This window comes from Mangifera indica, chromosome 12 (genome assembly GCF_011075055.1).
Source record: "Mangifera indica cultivar Alphonso chromosome 12, CATAS_Mindica_2.1, whole genome shotgun sequence".
In the NCBI taxonomy this organism is placed as follows: domain Eukaryota; kingdom Viridiplantae; phylum Streptophyta; class Magnoliopsida; order Sapindales; family Anacardiaceae; genus Mangifera; species Mangifera indica.
In genome coordinates this window covers 9,685,412-9,703,483 of record NC_058148.1, presented here as the reverse complement: position 1 = coordinate 9,703,483, position 18,072 = coordinate 9,685,412, and the positions used below count along the sequence as shown (strand labels likewise).

The 18,072-nt window shown below is 34.7% G+C and overlaps 3 protein-coding genes across 4 annotated transcripts; 1 reads left to right on the top strand and 2 right to left on the bottom strand.

Moving 5' to 3' along the window:
• Window positions 1-386: 386 nt before the first annotated feature.
• On the top strand, window positions 387-7,609 carry LOC123192538 (adenylosuccinate lyase-like). Its single transcript, XM_044605122.1, has 10 exons — window positions 387-734; window positions 970-1,122; window positions 1,598-1,813; window positions 1,952-2,134; window positions 2,383-2,604; window positions 2,695-2,811; window positions 2,900-3,043; window positions 3,248-3,349; window positions 3,584-3,652; window positions 7,164-7,609. Exons 1-10 carry the CDS (start codon window positions 531-533, stop codon window positions 7,407-7,409), a joined length of 1,656 nt encoding a protein of 551 aa, XP_044461057.1. The 5' UTR covers window positions 387-530; the 3' UTR covers window positions 7,410-7,609.
• Window positions 7,610-9,209: 1,600 nt separating this feature from the next.
• Window positions 9,210-12,207, bottom strand: LOC123192539 (L10-interacting MYB domain-containing protein). Of its 2 annotated transcripts, none has more exons than XM_044605124.1 (4): window positions 12,089-12,207; window positions 10,687-11,047; window positions 9,977-10,549; window positions 9,210-9,867 (listed from the first exon to the last, which is right to left on the bottom strand). In XM_044605124.1, exons 2-4 carry the CDS (start codon window positions 11,008-11,010, stop codon window positions 9,325-9,327), a joined length of 1,440 nt encoding a protein of 479 aa, XP_044461059.1. In that variant the 5' UTR covers window positions 11,011-11,047; window positions 12,089-12,207; the 3' UTR covers window positions 9,210-9,324. The 2 variants fall into 2 exon arrangements, with proteins under 2 accessions (XP_044461059.1, XP_044461058.1); XM_044605123.1 differs by having other exon boundaries at window positions 10,687-11,032; window positions 12,089-12,182.
• A 984-nt stretch (window positions 12,208-13,191) lies between these two features.
• On the bottom strand, window positions 13,192-14,498 carry LOC123192043 (glucan endo-1,3-beta-glucosidase 7-like). Its single transcript, XM_044604516.1, has one exon. The coding sequence runs from the start codon at window positions 14,496-14,498 to the stop codon at window positions 13,362-13,364; it is 1,137 nt and encodes a 378-aa protein (XP_044460451.1). The 3' UTR covers window positions 13,192-13,361.
• Between the last annotated feature and the right edge of the window lie 3,574 nt (window positions 14,499-18,072).

The following is an 18,072-nucleotide window of genomic DNA, read 5'->3' as shown; positions in this document are numbered from 1 at the left end:
CAAATAATATATTTTAATTATTCTAATTTATAAGATAATTTATAATTTATATAATTTTTTAATTTTAATAATAAAATATTATCTAAATCAAGATGATTCTTAAACGTTACTGGTTTTGGCTTTTGACAGGACAATTGGAGTTCAACACTTCAACACAATAATTTATCATTTATCAATTAATTTCTATGTATTAATTTAAGAAAAATGTAATAAATTACTACAAATTATTGCTTTAATAAATTATTATAAAGAAAAATATAAATTATTATTATATTTAATAAAAATAATTATTATTTTTATTAAAAATAATATTTTATTTAAATATTATTATTTAAAAATATTTTTGATATTATTTTAATTAAGAGGTTACCTCGTATAGGTCCCCTGCCTTAACTACCATGGTAATGTTACCGAGTAAATCTTTAGTTGCTGCATACCGGACGGCCCTGAAAGACTGAACTCTGAACCCTCAAAGCTTGAACCAGGCACAACGCAATATTGTAAACTTACCAACTTGTTGATATTCATTCATGGAGCTGGGTGCCTCTTCTAGGGTTTTAAGCTGCAGCGAAGTGAACCTTTTTAGCCCTGTATCTACAACAAGAAGAAGAAATTACCACAACCCCATAAACGCAGCAAGCTTTAATATTCACCTGTTTCATCAACAACAATTCTCAAATGCTTCAATTATACTTTCCAAATCATTTTTACGCAGAGAATATACTCAAAAAAGGGTACGTTCTCTTTATTTGCTGTTTCAGTTATTCAAAGTGGAAATTTTGGTCTTCGTCCGCTACTTTATGAGCCAAAAACATTTTTTGAATGAAGTCTACTTCTTCTTGGGGGAAGAACTTGGAGAGGTTTCCATAGTTTTGGATGTGGGTTTTGTACATTTTAAATTGTTTTCTGTGATTTTTTTGTAAATTTTCAGCTTTACAATGGGGTTCTTCTGGAATCTGATGTTTTTAGGTGATGAAGATGAGCAGAGATGATTCTCACCAGTTTGAGCTATCAAGTTTAACTGCATTGTCTCCATTGGACGGCCGATATTGGGGTAAAGTTAAGGACTTGGCTCCTTACATGAGTGAATATGGGCTTATCTTCTTTCGGGTTCTAGTTGAGGTACCTTACTTCTTGTCTGAATTATTTGGTTCGTTTGAACGTCTTTCAGAAGACAAGCAGGCAATGCAATTGTATGTTCAGGAAACATTATCAGTGTTACTTGAATAAAAGCTGTTATTTCTGTCGTGTATGAATGAGAACCGTTTTTAATACCTGCATGTAATTATTCAACTCACAAATGTTTTTGTAAAGTTCAATTTTGTTAAAATATGGCCAGGACCTGAAACTAGTTGGAGTAATCTGGCAATAAATCAACAAATGTATCATGATATGAGCAATGATATAGAGCTTTTTTTGGGCAAACCATTGATTATTTAGAATGCTCTGATCATTTTTTGTTTCTGCTGCCTAGTGCTAATATCTACAGTAACCACTGCCAAGATTCAAGTCTTATTGTATTGTAATCCATTCACTTGCATCTTAATGCAATGATACATTTTTTGAAGGGATTTTTAATTCTTATGCTCCCTGCTAGACTAAATGGTTGCTGAAGCTTTCCCAAATCCCTGAAGTTACTGAGGTTCCTAGCTTCAGTGAAGAAGCTCAGTCTTATTTGCAAGGAGTCATTGATGGGTTTAGCATGGATGACGCCTTGGAAGTCAAAAACATTGAGAAAGTCACAAACCATGATGTGAAGGCAGTGGAATATTTCTTGAAGCAGAAATGTCAATCCCATCCAGAGATTGCTAAGGTAAGGTTTTTCTCTCTGTTTCTTTAGATGCTGGAATTATATTTTTTTTCTCTTTCTAGAAATAGTTTGTGTCCACTGCTTTAATCGTATTGAAATCTTAGGATCACCATAATTTCTTTCCCTCCTCTTATATTACAGGTTCTTGAGTTCTTTCATTTTGCTTGCACATCGGAGGACATCAACAATCTTGCCCATGCATTGATGCTAAAAGAATCAATAAACCAAGTCATGTTTCCAGTAATGGATCAATTGATAAAGGCATTATGTAACATTGCTAAGGATAATGCACACGTCCCCATGCTTTCTCGTACACATGGTCAGGTAATAGAGTTATTACTTGCTTGTAATTTGTCATTCAAGTGCAACTTTGTAACAAATCATAGAGGGAAATGGTATATTCATGCTTTACTGTCTGAGAATTGTACTCGATGATTTACATCTGTGTATGCATTCTGTTGTGCAAAGGTTTGTGGGCTTGTTCGAATAATTTATCTAATAGAGTTGTTTTATATATATATTTTACAACTTTTTTCTTTCGAAGAAATAACTTTTTCACTGCTAACCAGCAGACAGCTTCTCCAACAACTTTGGGAAAGGAAATGTCAGTTTTTGCTGTTAGGTTAAGCAGAGAAAGGAAAGAAATTTCTCAAGTTGAGATTATGGGGAAGTTTGCTGGTGCAGTTGGGAATTACAATGCACATCTCTCTGCATATCCTGATGTGAACTGGCCTCAAATTGCAGAAGAGTTTGTGAATTCTCTTGGACTGACTTTTAATCCCTATGTTACCCAGGTATTTTTATTTTTTGCACTTCTTTTTTTTTTCCCTTCTTGAGCAATCTATTGCTTACAAGATTAAAAGCCACTTGTTAAATATTTGCAGATTGAGACTCATGATTACATGGCAAAACTTTTTTTTGCTTTTATCAGATTCAACAATATTTTGATTGATTTTGATAGAGATATGTGGGGCTACATATCTTTAGCCTACTTTAAGCAGGTAAGCTTTGTGACTGAAGGGCTGGTTTAGGTGGATTTTTCCCCTTGTACAAGAAAAGTAAATAATTTCCTTCTGAAAATTTGGACAGATAACTAAGGCTGGTGAGATTGGGTCTTCGACAATGCCTCACAAAGTTAATCCTATAGATTTTGAAAATAGTGAAGGTAATCTTGGCAAGGCTAATGAAGATCTATCATTTTTAAGCATGAAGTTGCCTATCTCGCGTTGGCAGGTAAGATCTAATCCATTTTTACTTCACCACAAATGTCCAGAGAACATTCAGAGGTTGCATAATTGAATATGCCAAAACATTTTTTGTATAACAAAGCCCAAGGGCTAAGTCTTAAGTGGCTATTTTGAAGTTATTCACTTTCTAGTTTATAACTAATGAATGATGTATCTTATGTTTGGCAATATGGATGCTCTGTATTTGCAGCGCGACTTGACTGATTCAACTGCTTTGAGGAATATGGGTGGAGGACTGGGACATTCCCTTCTTGCCTATAAAAGTGCATTACAAGGAATAGGAAAACTTCAGGTATGCAATATAATGCAAATGTTATTTTGATTGGTCAGTTGGCGTAAGCATATTTTTACTGGATTTACAGTACTCGGCACCTTGCTATTACATGCAAAGCAATTGATATTCCTGACATATTTCAAACTTAACAAGTATTTATTGGTTGAATATAAAGTTTAGATTGCTTTTACATTTCACATGTTTTTTAATGTTTTCTTTGTGTTCTTTGATTTTATTTCTTTTGCATCCTAGGTTAACGAAGCTTGCTTGAGTGAAGACTTAAACCAGGCATGGGAGGTGCTTGCTGAACCAATACAGACGGTATGTATCCTGCTCATCTTATTAATTTCTTGATTTCTCCAAGTTGTACATTGTGTTTGCTGTTGCAGTTGCCTCAAACCTTGATGCTTTAGTTGCTTGTATAGGATGCTAATGGTGAGTAATGATATGTCAGGCCCCAGGTAATTTAGGAATTTGGCAAAATTAGAATTAACAATTTAATTACTATTATCGATTAATAATATTAGTTTATTAGGAATTAGTATATTAGGAGTCCAATTAAGATTTAAATTAAATAAATAATATTAGGATTAGGATTATGAGTATAATAGGGGTTTGATTTTTAATTCAATAAATATTAGTATTTGAGGTGGATTAGGAGAGGATTGGAAAATCTAATTTCTGTGTAGCCTTGTATTCCGGCAGGTCTCTTGGTGGGGCGTTGGAGATATTAAGTTCTTGATTGTAATATTTATTCTTTCCATCAATAAAATTCATTACATTCAATACAAATTTCAGAATTGTTTCTTTACAAACAATAAGTGACAACTGTACTATCTAGATTCGTAAAAAGTTGTATTGGAGTAGACAGGTCCACAGACCCTCATCGCACCATGGTTATTACCTGAATGGAAAACTGATTTGACACACTAGAGAAGGAAGTTAACAACTTGAGGGAACTATGACAAGTAGAACGTGATGAACGCAACAAACAGTTTCGGATTATGTACAGGAAGTTATAAAAAATTCCAACACTTGATGAAATACTGGTTGCCAAAACTGAAAACCCGAAAGGACATCAACAACACCAATCAATAGACCACCAACAAATCCCCTACAATCTTACTGACCACTGCCAAAAACAATCTACCACCCACAATCTTACAGCCAAACAACACTGCAATTTCAACCCCACAATCATCAATTCAACTCTTCAATAACACATCGACACTTCCTTCTGGCAATCCCCCTACACAACCACCCTTAATTTGCTCAACTAAATTATCCTTCACTCACACGAGAAGAATCAGTTTCCATTGATGGTCTTCAAGCAGATTTAGTTGTCGGGGATGCTTGTCAAGTAAAATCAGTTGTCATTGATGGTCCACAAGCAGAGTCTGTTATAAGTGATCCATCATCCTCTTGCATTCTTGGGATCAATCTGGTGATAAAGTCATAAGTAATTTTAGTGAATCTCTACAATCTCATGCTGAATTTTCTGGTGTTCTATCAGTTACATTCTGGACAAGTGGTAACCTATTGGGGCTAGAGCCATCAAAATCTCCTTCTTTCGCTGCGTCAAATGCCACTGGTCAGGAATATATTGCCGGAATACATGTGAAAAAGTGGGTCCTCCAAATCTAGCTCTCAAGAGTGATGGGCAAAAATTAACAAAACTGAAAACATTGGTTGAGAGTGCTGAAATTTTGAGGCAGTTTCGTGTTCTAGTAAATAAAAGTTTACCTTCCATTACCTTATTCAGATTCTAAAGTTGAAAAATCCGTTGGTTCTCAAAATAGTTGCCCTTGTCAATGGTTTTTGTTGAAAGTTGCCCCTTGTTCATGATGAAAAATCTGAATCAGTTGGCTCTTGTGTGGCTGGTGTGTTATATCGGGATCGAGGGCACCATTTGATGAAATCAGCTGATTTTAAAGACCGCCTTTGTGGAGCAGTTTGGGCATGGGTCTCCTCCAGGTTCACTCACTTCTTCACCACAACCTGAGGCATCAATTACTAAAATTCTCCAGCTGAGGATGTACATGATGATGGTCAAACAGAAGAAAATCACTAAAGTGTAACTCCACCAAAAACTACTGTTGTAGAACCTGTCCTGGAGAACACCAATTGTCCATCTCATATGTCCCCTTCGACTAATTATCACATCAACCTTTTATAACAGCAGCACAGGGTTAAAGTTAGGCCTGGTGAAATTATTAATCCCCAGCACATGGCAGTGAAGCCTTCTATTACTGTGCAGTTTCAAGCAAAGCATGCTGATGCCCAAGCTTTTTTCTGAATTGACTCATGTTCTTGACAAAAAGTAGGTTGTGGTGTCTGAGTTGAGGTGTGCGATGGATGTGTTGGAATTCCAAAGGGTTGGTGACAACTCTTTTAAGGATTAGAACTTTTTCATAAGCAATATGCTGCAGTACTCTAACAGCTAAACAAAGTCAATAACGGGGTTTCTTTTGATCTCCTTTGTTTGAGGCACCACAATAACTATCGAGGGAACATCCCTGTTATATGGTCAAAGCCTATAGCCAGCTTGTGTGAATTGTAACCCCGATGCCCACTCAAGCTTTTATGATGCTTCCCTGCAATATGTTAAGTGATTGTAAAAAAATTTATCCTCCTTGGTGACGTGGACTCTCAATGGGCAAAAACTCCAAATATGCAATGAGAAACAAAGGCTGCTAATGGAGTGCATTATGTGATTAGAACTTTCAAGGCAGAGGCAGAGGAAAGAATGGAGAACACCCTGAGCTTGAGGAGTTTGTTCAATTGTCATTCGTAGCTGAAGTGAAGACCTACTTTGAGGAAATCATGGGAGTAATAGCTTAGGACTTGTGTCATAAAGCAAGTGCAGTGTGGAGGTACAAAATGAAGACTCACAGAAAAGATATCATGGGAGTGTGATACAAGACAGGAGAATGAAGTGGCAAAGAGCTTCAACGATCAAGGACTTTCCTCTATATTGTGGATGGACCATCAACAAGTTGTTGTTGCCAAAAGATCCAGGAGAGGGGGACTTGAACCTTTCTTGGTGACCTACAACAAATATGTTTACTTTTCATACTTAAGCCTTGGTAACAAGGCTGTTGCTAATGGGGGAGAAATTGTTAGGTCCTTGGATAATTTAGGAATTTATTGAATTCCTAAATTTATTAAATATTTTGCAAAGTTAGAATTAAGAATTTAATTATTATTACCATAGGAATATCAGTTTATTAGAAATTAGTATATTAGGAGTCTAATTGAAATTTAAAATTAAAAAATGATTTTACCAATAAGGATTAGGAATCCAATTAAGGTTAGTTTTTTCGTTCAATAGTAGGATTTTGGGAATGATTAGGAGGATTCGAGAATCTAATAGGTGGCACACCATTGATAATCTCTTGGTGGAGCGTCGGGGATATTAGGTTCTTGATTTTAATCCTTACTCTTTCCATCTATAAAATTCATTACATATAAATACAAAATTCAGAATTGCTCCTTTGCAATCAATAAGTGCCAAGAGATGCCACTAGATTTTGTGTTCTTGCTTTATCTTTCCTTTAGCCTTCCCTCTTTCCCTAAGAAAAAAAAAAAATTGTATTGCTAGAACTGACCAACATCTAGCTGTTCAATGTAGAATCTAATGTTTTTGAATTTTGCTGTTTTGAGTTATGATTTCCTTTGGGTAAGGCAGATGCCCTTTCTAGAACTGTCGATTTGAATTGGCATTTTTGATTCTTTTGCTCTGATTGGTTGATGATTCTAAATCTCTTTGATATTTTTCCTGCTGATTCATATGGCCCCATAATTCTTATTCTTTTGGCTACTTTGTATGCAGGTTATGCGGAGATACGGTGTTCCAGAACCTTATGAGAAGCTAAAAGAACTAACCAGGGGAAAGGCAGTTACTAGGGAACGCATAAGAGAGTTCATCTTGGGCTTAGAATTACCTGAAGAAGCAAAGGCTAGTCTTCTCAATTTAACACCCCATACTTATGTTGGAGCAGCTGTTGATTTGGCTAGAAATGTGGATGCAACGGTGAATTTGGTGAATGGTACTAAGGTTTTAGAGCCTTGCTCTTAAAATAATCTCACAAGATATACAGTCACTTGACTAGAGTTGTTATTTCCCTGTTGAGGTTTGAAGGTGATGTATCTAAATGTTCCTCCCATTAAGGCTTTTAAAGAAATGTAACTATAATGGCCTGATAGGAATTATTATAATAACAAAAACAGAAAATGAGAGTTGAAAATTTGAAAGCAATATTTATGCTTTTTATATTACCATTATGTGCTAGTATTTTAGTGTCTTCTTATACATTTCTCTTACTGCATGGAAGATCAAACCACCACCAATTTGTATCAGTTCATGGTTTCTGAAATGAAATATATTTCTTTTGTGTCGCGAAATGATTTCGGAAAATGTTAAGAGGTTGGAGAAGGAGAATGATGGTGTAGCCAAATGGGGTGTTTCTGAATTTAGAGCAAACATCGAATGAGCTAAGAGAAAATCACCCCTTCGATATTAAGAAATATGTTCCAATTTCTCTAAATTAATTTATATTTCGGACGACACTCGTTAAAATATAGTAGCAGAAATATAAGCCTTGGGATATTTTGCTTTAAGACAAAACATAGCCTCTGATTTTTATTCAAGAGGCTGGTCGGTCACTAAATGACCGATACAACGATGTCCGGTCTCTCATTGTCATCATCCACAGTACAAAAATTAAGCTTCCTAGAAAGAGAGACACAATGCATATCTTCTCTTTTGTTTGAGATGATATTAGTACGACATTCTTTTAGTTTTTATTTTATTTTGCCATGCTCTTCTAGAAATCCTTAATGCGTTGATACGTGTAATTTTGTTTGTACTGGTTAGCATAAATATATCAAATTGGGGTGCAATTTGATGTGAGTGATTACTAATAATAAAATTGTGATTAATAAAGTAACATTTTTTTAAGTAAGGCTGCAAACAAGTTGAGTTATAGTTTAAAGTTCGATTCTTCTCAAATTAGATTCAAGCTTAATGTTTGAGCCACTCAAATTTAGTTTTGAAATTGAACTCAAACTTGATATATGTTAGTTTACTAAATTTGTGAGGTCATGACTTATGTAAAATATCAATAAAATTTGTAAAGTTTCAAATTTTACACTTATGTATGAGCGTGAATTGTGTTAAATTATATTTAACATGATCTACCATGCTCGTGACTTCTGTGAGGCCACTGGCCTACCAATATGACAGGATGTGTTGGAGCTTCACAAAAAACCCTACGATTGATTCGGCATGATTGCAAAAATTTTTTAAAATAATAAAAAATTAACAAATATATAAAAAAATTTAATTTTTGACGGATTGACCTATCAACAAGCCCACAAAAATATGGTTTACCATGTTGTGAGCCTTGGCCCAGTATGGCGTGCACTATACTGGATCAATTTCGGCTTGGCTCGGCCCATCAACAGCTCTAATCTTGTGCAAACGCTTACTCCGAATTTTTATTTTGTCACTTTGGAGCTAATGGTTGGCGTGTGATTCTGACATCCGAAAACCTAACTGGCAACGAAATGCCCCCACAAAGCTACTCATTTCTGCAGGAGATAGTAATATATATATTTTTAATTTGTAGGAGCCATCTGTGATTACATTTTTCTGCATTTTGGGTAAAACCCTAGATGGCTATCTATGTAGTATGACCTTGCAAATTCTGTTTTTGCATTTGCCTATGGAGTTTGGTTAAAATAAAATGTCTATTCAAAGGCGGCTCCGCTCGGCCATCATTACAGACTATTCTTTATGCTGATCTTCCATTGTAGTTCGTGAGGTGAGCTTTGCTCGGTCTTCATTATATTCGGAATTGATAGACTATATAACACATGAGAAAACAAAATTTTCTAATATTATCAAAAATCTGGTCTTGAACCTGCGGACTACAATAGAATAATTTTGCAACAACATCAACTTTACAAAAATTTAATACCAAAAGTTCCTCTTAATACAAAGGAGGACTAAATGATTGCAGCCGCTGCAACCAAGCAATCCTCACACTAGGCTCCTTCAGTTCAAGAAAAATTTCTCTATATTCCTTTTTTAGGAATAAATCTAAAGCAAATAAGTAAAGATCACTACCTTGTTCAACTTCACCCATTGAGTCTAGACACTCAATGCATTGGCCAATACTATAATCGTGTTTGCCTTGCGCAGGCTGAATGGTAATTAGACTCCTTTGAATTGTCACACTCCTTGATTCCATGTCATAAAGATGCCCAGTTTTCCTGTCTAGTTTGCTTGTGTCTCCTTCATTTGCATCTGAAAGTGACGTAGTAGGACTTCCACTATGTTGCCTCCTCCCATCCCGCTTTCCTGTGCCTGGCTCATCTTTATGCAGAAGAGAAGAAGCAGAATTGTTGTTGAGCCTCCTCCGCTGAATTGGAGGATTTGTTTCTCCAGTATTCATTGTTCCATCAAAGATAATTTCCAGTTTGTCAGTGTTCTGGAGCTCCTTATACTGAAATTGTGCGGCTTCTGGGTTTACCTGTACCAAAACTATCATCCTATCACTAAACTAGAGTGCTTGACAAGACAAGCATCCTAATAGTTCAATTCAAACAAAATGAACATCTTTTGCATGTCATTTGGCATACCTGTATATAGTTCTCCCAATCTTCTTCACTGGCACCAAAGCTTTTGGTATTTGGATCCCATTTCATATGATGAGTGTCAACCAGCTTACACCAAATCTTCCATTGTTCCTTTGTGGAATCCCAATGATTCTTCAGTTGTATTCTATCATACCTCAAACCAGTCTTGTCTTGGAATGATTCAACAATATTCCTCCACCCCTCCTTGGTAAAATGTGTACCAGGTCGATTTCCCTTTAATGTCTCCTCAACACATAGATCAACAAAGATTTCATGGTAGGCAGGTATCCAAGTGGCTTTTGGCTTTGAAACTGATGTGCTTTGTTCACTTGCAAGTCGCTCTGTAGGTCTCAAGTAACCTGTAACAGCTTCAATAGGACACTCATCCAGCCCATATGGCATCCCTTTATATGGTTCTTTTTTATGCAAAAAGGAAGTGGTTGAAACATTGTTCTGCCTCTTATGCTGAGTCATGAATTCTGTATCACCAGTATGAATTGTACCATCAAAAATTATTTTCAATTTGTCAGCATGCTGAAGTCCCTTAAACCGAAACTGTACAGCTTCTGGGTTTGCCTGTGAATATGGTAATATAATGTTTACTAATCCGCAATGCAAAAAAAAACACCAACCATTCCCCCCTCCCTGTCAACACACACAATAAGAAAAAAAGTCCCAACATAGCAATAGTGACTTTGAAGCTGGGTAGTAACCTGTATATAGTAGGTCCAGTCTTCACCACTTGCACCGAATGTATTTCTCTCAGGATTCCATTTCATAAAACTAGCATCAATTAGCTTACACCAGACTTTCCATTGCTCCTTAGTGCTATCCCAGTGATTCTTCATTTGTTTTTTATCATAACTCAAACCAGTCTTTTTGTAAAATGATTCAACAATATTCCTCCAACCCTCCTTAGTAAAATGCGTACCAGGTTTGTTCCCCTTTAATGTCTGTTCTAGACATAGATCAATAAAAATTTCATGGAATGCAGGTATCCAATTGGCTTTTGTCTTTGGAGTTGATGAGCCAAACATCTTTTATTCACTTGTAGTTGTTCTGCCATTCACAGACCTATTGATGTATAAAGAGACATGTTAATTAGTAATTTGAAGGCATAACAATTCACGTACAAATGTATGCATTCCTCTCTCACACATGCATGCAAACACAGAGCATATGGAGATATATGTTAATCAACACCATTAATATACGTACATAAGAGCATCAACAGAAAGGAAAAAAGAAAACCTGTTAACTGGTGTCATACACCAATCATGGCTACTCAAATTAAAATCATTGAACACAAAATATTAAAATAGTTTTAGCTAATTTGGAATGATATATTGTATTGCACTCAAAAGACGTATTTTATTCATATTATATACTACTTTAACATTAAACATTAACAATATCATGTAGCCAATCACCAGTATACCACTATGGGATCCAAAAAATTGTTGATTATAATCAAATGCCGAGAAAAACTGAAGCATTTCTCAATGATGGTCACCTCTAAAGTCAACAGAAAATCCACAATCACCCGTGTTAAAGAAAAAAATTGGACCCCATAATTCTTGAAATGAAATAATAATAATAAAAAAAACAAGCATTGTAATTTAAATAAACCGATTATAAGAATGGGCATTCTTGAAAACAACTATGTTTTTAAAACCTAAAACCATAGGCCTATCACAGTATGAAACCCAGCTTTACGGTTTGCCACGTATCTGATTATAGTTAAGCAAAGGGAGAAAATGATATTTTTGAATTTTATAGATATTAACCATGAACGAGCAAAATTAAATACAGCCAAAAAAAAGAATCACTGAATTGAGTCCACCACAGGTTACAAGAACCTAGGTTGTTTTAAGTTGAGTTTTCCATTGAAAAACACAGGACACAAATATTACCCACAAAACTAAATTCAAGTTTCTTTCTTAATTCTAACATCAATAAAGCAAACAGAAGGAATAATAATTTAAAACAAACAAACAAATCCTTCACGTCACTGCAATAGAATCGCTCAAACACAGAAAACATGCAACAGAACAGAAAGAAAAATAAACAGGGAGAAAGTGGAGTGATAAAATTAAGAAAAAGGTAGCAATGCACCTGGAGCTGCATTTTGGATGAACAGAAGCCAGGGGAATTTGAAGGATTTTAGCACCAAATTAAAAAACTCGTCTTTTCTTTCATTCTCTTTTTCTTTCCATTTTCATGGTTCTTTTTTTTAAGGTGAACCACACTGGCCAACTAAACGGCCGAGCAGGGCGCCGGATGGACAATCAAGATTGGGCCTTTTGGGTTGTCCATAAGGCCCAAACTAATTTCGCCACCCCCTAATTTTAAGGGTTTATTTGTGTGAGATTTATTTTTGTTTACAATTTTTTAATAAAAATAATTTTTATGTTAGCATTTGAAAGTAATTTACCAAAACTATATCTTATGAAAGAATATTTTAGGGGTGTTTTGATTCATGATAATCTCTAGTTATCCGGAAATATATATTTAATTATTGTCATTAATATGTTTGTTTTATTAAATAATAAAATATTATGACAATTTTTTATTACTAAAATAATATGACAAATAATTAATCTGATTATTACCTCAATTTTAATATTAAAAAATTATTGAAATAATTAATTTTATTATAATTTTATCATTATTTTATTAAATTTTTAAATAAAAATATTTATATTTTTAATGAAAAAACATAAAATAGATATCTGAAAAAAAGTAATACATCATCATATAATTGTTATTTTATTTTTAATTTAAAATTATGTAATTATATGTCAAACGTTTATTTACATATTAAATATATATTTATTTTTTATCTTAAAATATGTATAAATAATTTGATGGTATAAAAAATCCTGTTGTAATATTAACATTGAATAGCCTAGAAAAAACACATGAATTGGCTTTTGTCTTTAGTTTCTCTTGGTGACTGCCCCATGTGGATGGAGGTAGCTTTTTCGGCAACTGAACCACTGTAAATTTAATGTCCTATTCTTCTTAACTTTCTTATGATCTTTCACTCTTCTGATGCCCAATCTCACGGTTTACCCAAAATGCAGAAGAACCATAATTCTGTCAGCAAATGAATAAACAAACAAAAGCACATAAACATATGAACTTTCACCCAAGGTGACAAATGAACACTAGATTTTATTCATCAAAACTACAATTGATGTGTACATTATCTGTTCAAAGAGGCAATCTGAAGTACAACACAAAACTGCCAACAATTTCTATCCTCTAACACAATGTACAATTCAATTGTTGGCAGAGTGGTTCATGAATTGAACCTCAAATCAAAAAAACTTGAACTGAAAAAATATCGTAAACCAAACTTCAATGACCAAAGATAGTGAAGCTTCTAAAAACAGAGCAAAATTGAGAAATGAAACACCATAGACATCACCAAACCTCCAAATCCACCAATCTTGAACCCTTTGGAGAACTCAACCTTGTACTTCTTAGTCAAATTCTGATGCAAAATCCCCCAACTTCTGATACCCCTCATTTCTTCGTCAACCAATTCGTAAATGTAGACTTCAGCAACCCCTTCTTTTCTCAACGGTGTTCCCAACCCTGATCTCAAGTGTGCCACCAAGCCCTTCAAGTACATCTCAGCATAACCCCGAGTGGCATCCACCTCACCACTATCCGTACCTGAGCTCGGCCACCCAGTCTCCGCCACAATGATCGGGATGTTCTCGTGGCCGGCCACTGCCATGGCGCTAACCACCGAGTCCGCCATCATGTCAAAAAGATTCTTATACCTCACGCCCGTTACCAAATCATCCCTGAAATTAAAAGGGAAATCTTGAAACAGAGCAAACCCTATGGGTATCTCATTGTTGAGCCTGTACATGTTGTACGGATAAAGATTCACCAAAAAGGACGAGTTTGTATCGCCCAAGAACTGGATCAACGGCTTCAGAATAAGACTCCCCGCCGGTTCTTGAAACTGTGCCGAAGATGGCGGAAACGACGTCGTAATTATGTTAAAGAAAGAAAAGGTTGTAGAAACCGAAACCTTTTTGATGCCGAGATCACGGAGGGCTAAATGGACATTTCTGATGGCGGGGAGAAGAAAAGGTGAGAAATCCGGCGTCGTATCAAAGACGTCGTTCCCAACTGAGATTAAAGAGATTTTTGATCGCGGGTAAAATGGCAGCACGTGACTGTAGAGCCACCGGAGAGCTAAAGACCGGTTGGCAGCTAAGGGCGGGACCAGAATGTTGGGGATGGAGAGGAGAAGGGAGGTGTTTGTGTAAGAAAAGGCTCGTATTATTGAAGGATCAGAGCCAGGGAGGCGAACAGAAGCGAAGTTTAGAGAGGTTACAATGGAAGCAATACGTTCAGGAGGCGGTGGGGTTGGTAGCGCCGTGGTGGCGGCAGTCGTGGTAGGGGGAGGTGTGTAGGTGATGCCGATGGTAGGAAGCGAAGAGCTTCCATGGAAAAGAGACAGGTGGAAAACGAGAGCGAAAGTGAAGACAAAAGAAAGCATGGTTGATTTAGTTTCTTGGTTTCTTGGTAACCGACGGAGAGACAAACTTATTTGGTTCTGAATTGTGAAAATACTAGAGAATGGGGATAATTTCTGTTATGTTTGGCGGGAGAGTTCATACCTGACCTTAACTGTCAGCGTCCAATAGTTCGTAAATATTTTTCCACTTGTTTAATATATGTAATAGCAACGATAATGCAACAGAAACGATATTTCCGTTAGATTTGGCGGGAATTAAAAACTTGTGCTGTATAAAGGCCCGGCCCGGCCCAAGTGGCATTTCATAAATAAATAAAGAAATAACCTCAAATTCTTTTATTTTCTTAAAGTTGGCTATCATTTTGTGTTCTTCATATTTTGAGGTAATTTCTTCAAGAACAGTTTTTATTCAGTAAATCTCATTTGTTTGTTGCATTTCTTTGTATCAAATTATTTTTGATTGTTTATTTTGATTCAAATCCATTTTTTTTTTTGTTGAATTTCTTTCAATATTTTAAATTGATGCATTCTTGATCATAATTCTTGAGTTATATTTTTTTAGTTTTTACTTGGGGAGCTTCAAATTTTGTTACATCTTCTTTAGAATGTAAAATTTTGTTACATCTTCAAGAACAATTTTTCTTCGGTAAATGTCAAGAACAATTTTGTTGTATCAAATTATTCTTGATTGTTTATTTATATTCAAATTTATTCTTTTTGTTGAATAATTTCTTCGGTATATTTTTTTTATTATTGAATTCAATGCGTATTTTAACAAGCATTCAAAGGCAAGACTTGTTCTTGAATAATGCTGATATCCTCTATAAATTCTAACAAACTGCTGATATTCTGTGACTTGTGGAATAGATGGTGTACTATCCTACAATTTATCCACATCCTCAGACGGCGTATGGATATCCATACCCTGCCTACATTCTCACAACAATCTATGTTTCTGCATATTATTATGTGCAAATATATATCCCGGCTTCAATAAGTTACGTTGCACCTATAGCCTCAGCATCAAATGAAATTGCTCCGCCCCAAAGCTGCTCCTGCCGTGGATGATTTTCCACGAGCAACTTGACATGAGGGGATTCCTGTCACAGGTAGAGAAGACGAAATGGACTCAAGTTTTCATATCAAAGATATTATATTTGCTTTTATAGTGACATTTTGCTGGCCTTGTGTATGTACTAAGTTTAGCAACAGCTTTCAATTATATTAAGACAATATTGATATACCAATATAATTGAAATTTGCATTGCAACGGGGATAATTTATGTTAGGTTTGGCGGGAGACTTCATACCTGAACTTAACTGTCCGCATCCAAATTGTTCTTATATTTACAGCTAAATATTTTTCCACTCGTTTAATATATGTAATAGCAACGATAATGCAAAAGAAACGATATCTCCGTTAGATTTGACGGGAATTAAAAACTTGTGCGGTATGAAGACCCGGCCCAAGTGGCATTTTATAAATAAATAACCGTGGATTGTTTTATTTTCTCAAAGTTGGCTATCATTTTGTGTTCTTCATCTCTGAGGTAATTTCTTCAAGAACACTTCGTATTCAGTTTGTTTTATGAATACACTTCGTATTCAGTTTGTTTGTTACAGTTCTTTGTATCAAATTATTTTTTATTGTTTATTTTGATTCAAATCTATCTTTTTGTTGAATTTCTTTTAATATTTTAGTTTACATTAAATTTTTCCATTATAAGTTAGAATGGATCTTTTGTGTTTTCAAATTAGTTAACAAAAGAGTTGAAAAAAATACAAGATTTATGATTCTTTGTAATTCTTTGGCTTCTCTCCATTTTTTAAATGGTGAATTTAAATTGTTTTGAAGTCTTTTTTTTTTGGTTAATATATTCTTTAATATTAAAAAGAAAAAGAAAATACTAATTTCACATAGGAGAATCTTTCAATTCGGTAATTTTTTTTACTGTTGAATTCAGTGCATATATATTTTGACAAGCATTCAAAGGTTTGGCGGGAGACTTCATACCTGAACTTCTTAACTGTCAGCATCCAAATTGTTCTTATATTTACAGCTAAATATTTTTCCACTTGTTTAATATATGTAATAGCAACGATAATGCATATTTTGTGTATGATTTTTTTACTGTTGAATTCAATGCATATTTTGACAAGCATTCAAAGGCAAGACTTGTTCTTGAATAATGCTATATTTCATTCTTTGAGTACCATCACTCTTTTGGTTTATATAATATAAAAGAAACAATTGTGTATGATTTTAATTTTTGCCAGATCAGAGCACGCACAGAAACCTATGGCTAGACACACACAAGAAGTTACTCAGTCGGGACACACGGAATATGCTATCCGTACTAGGCGGTGCAGTGGCCGACGCCACCACCCTCATCGTTTAAGAAATCAACACCGTCGTCGTAACATATCGGCTCGTTTTATAAACCACCCCCAGCAAGAGACTGACAGGGAGGTGTGTGTGTGTGTATATATAACTAGAATAAAACAGGTTCATGGTTTGATATCCTCTATAAATTCTGACAAAATGCTGATATTCTGTGACTTGTGGAACAGATGGTGTACTATCCCACAACTTATCCACATCCTCAGACGGCGTATGGATATCCATGCCCTGCCTACATTCTCACAACAGTCTATGTTCCTGCATATTATTATGTGCAAACAGATATCCCGGCCTCAATAACTTACACTGCACCTGCAGTCTCAGCATCAAATGAAAATGCTCCGCCCCAAGCTGCTCCTGCCGTGGATGATTTTCCACGAGCAACTTGACATGAGGGGATTCCTGTCACAGGTAGAGAAGACGAAATGGACTCAAGTTTTCATATCAAAGATATTATATTTGCTTTTATAGTGACATTTTGCTGGCCTTGTGTATGTACTAAGTTTAGCAACAGCTTTCAATTATATTAAGACAATATTGATATACCAATATAATTGAAATTTGTATTGCGTGACATTTTTATTTGGTGTTTACATGCAGGCTGACTTGGTATGCAATATAATTGAAATTTCTAACCATATTTGTTAAATTAAAATCTATTTTCAAAGTGAAAAGTATTGGATTTATGCATTATTTTTTTAAATGTTTTTATTTATTATTATTTTTTTTTCATTAAATGTTATCTATGTATGTAGATCCTGACTATGTAATTTGTGTATATTATTTGCAGTTCTGTATAATAGTTGATTATTTCATGTAAAAAAGGTCTATAAAATTTTGACAATCAAATTATCTAATTTTTTATACAATTCATAATGAAGATGTCATTGAACACTTTTAAAATTTATCAAAATTGAAATCAACAATATTTAAGTGTACTATTTTAACTTGTTTTCATATTTAAATAATTAACATTCAAATATTCTTATTTTTAAGTATAATATCTAACTTGGATTGAAGTTGATCTTTTTTTTTTTTTTTTTTTTTTTTTTTTTGGCTCTATTCACTTTAAAGAGATTTCAAGTATAACATCTAAGATGTGTTATTGTGTTCTTTCCTTTCATTTTCTTGATATTGAATTATTTCTTTTATTTAAAATTAGATGATTTTTAAAAAGTTTTCACTAGTTGATTA

What these genes read in the sequence shown, in the direction of transcription:
- LOC123192538 (XM_044605122.1), top strand. Translation starts at nt 531, where the DNA reads ATGGAGCTGGGTGCCTCTTCTAGGGTTTTAAGCTGCAGCGAAGTGAAC. An exon ending in TCTTTCGGGTTCTAGTTGAG is followed by an intron (nt 1,123 to 1,597) that starts GTACCTTACTTC and finishes GCTCCCTGCTAG; the next exon opens with ACTAAATGGTTGCTGAAGCT. An exon ending in AAGGAATAGGAAAACTTCAG is followed by an intron (nt 3,350 to 3,583) that starts GTATGCAATATA and finishes TTTGCATCCTAG; the next exon opens with GTTAACGAAGCTTGCTTGAG.
- LOC123192539 (XM_044605124.1), bottom strand. Translation starts at nt 11,010, where the DNA reads ATGTTTGGCTCATCAACTCCAAAGACAAAAGCCAATTGGATACCTGCA. An exon ending in ACTGGACCTACTATATACAG is followed by an intron (nt 10,550 to 10,686) that starts GTTACTACCCAG and finishes CCATATTCACAG; the next exon opens with GCAAACCCAGAAGCTGTACA. An exon ending in ATTGGGAGAACTATATACAG is followed by an intron (nt 9,868 to 9,976) that starts GTATGCCAAATG and finishes GTTTTGGTACAG; the next exon opens with GTAAACCCAGAAGCCGCACA.
- LOC123192043 (XM_044604516.1), bottom strand. Translation starts at nt 14,498, where the DNA reads ATGCTTTCTTTTGTCTTCACTTTCGCTCTCGTTTTCCACCTGTCTCTT.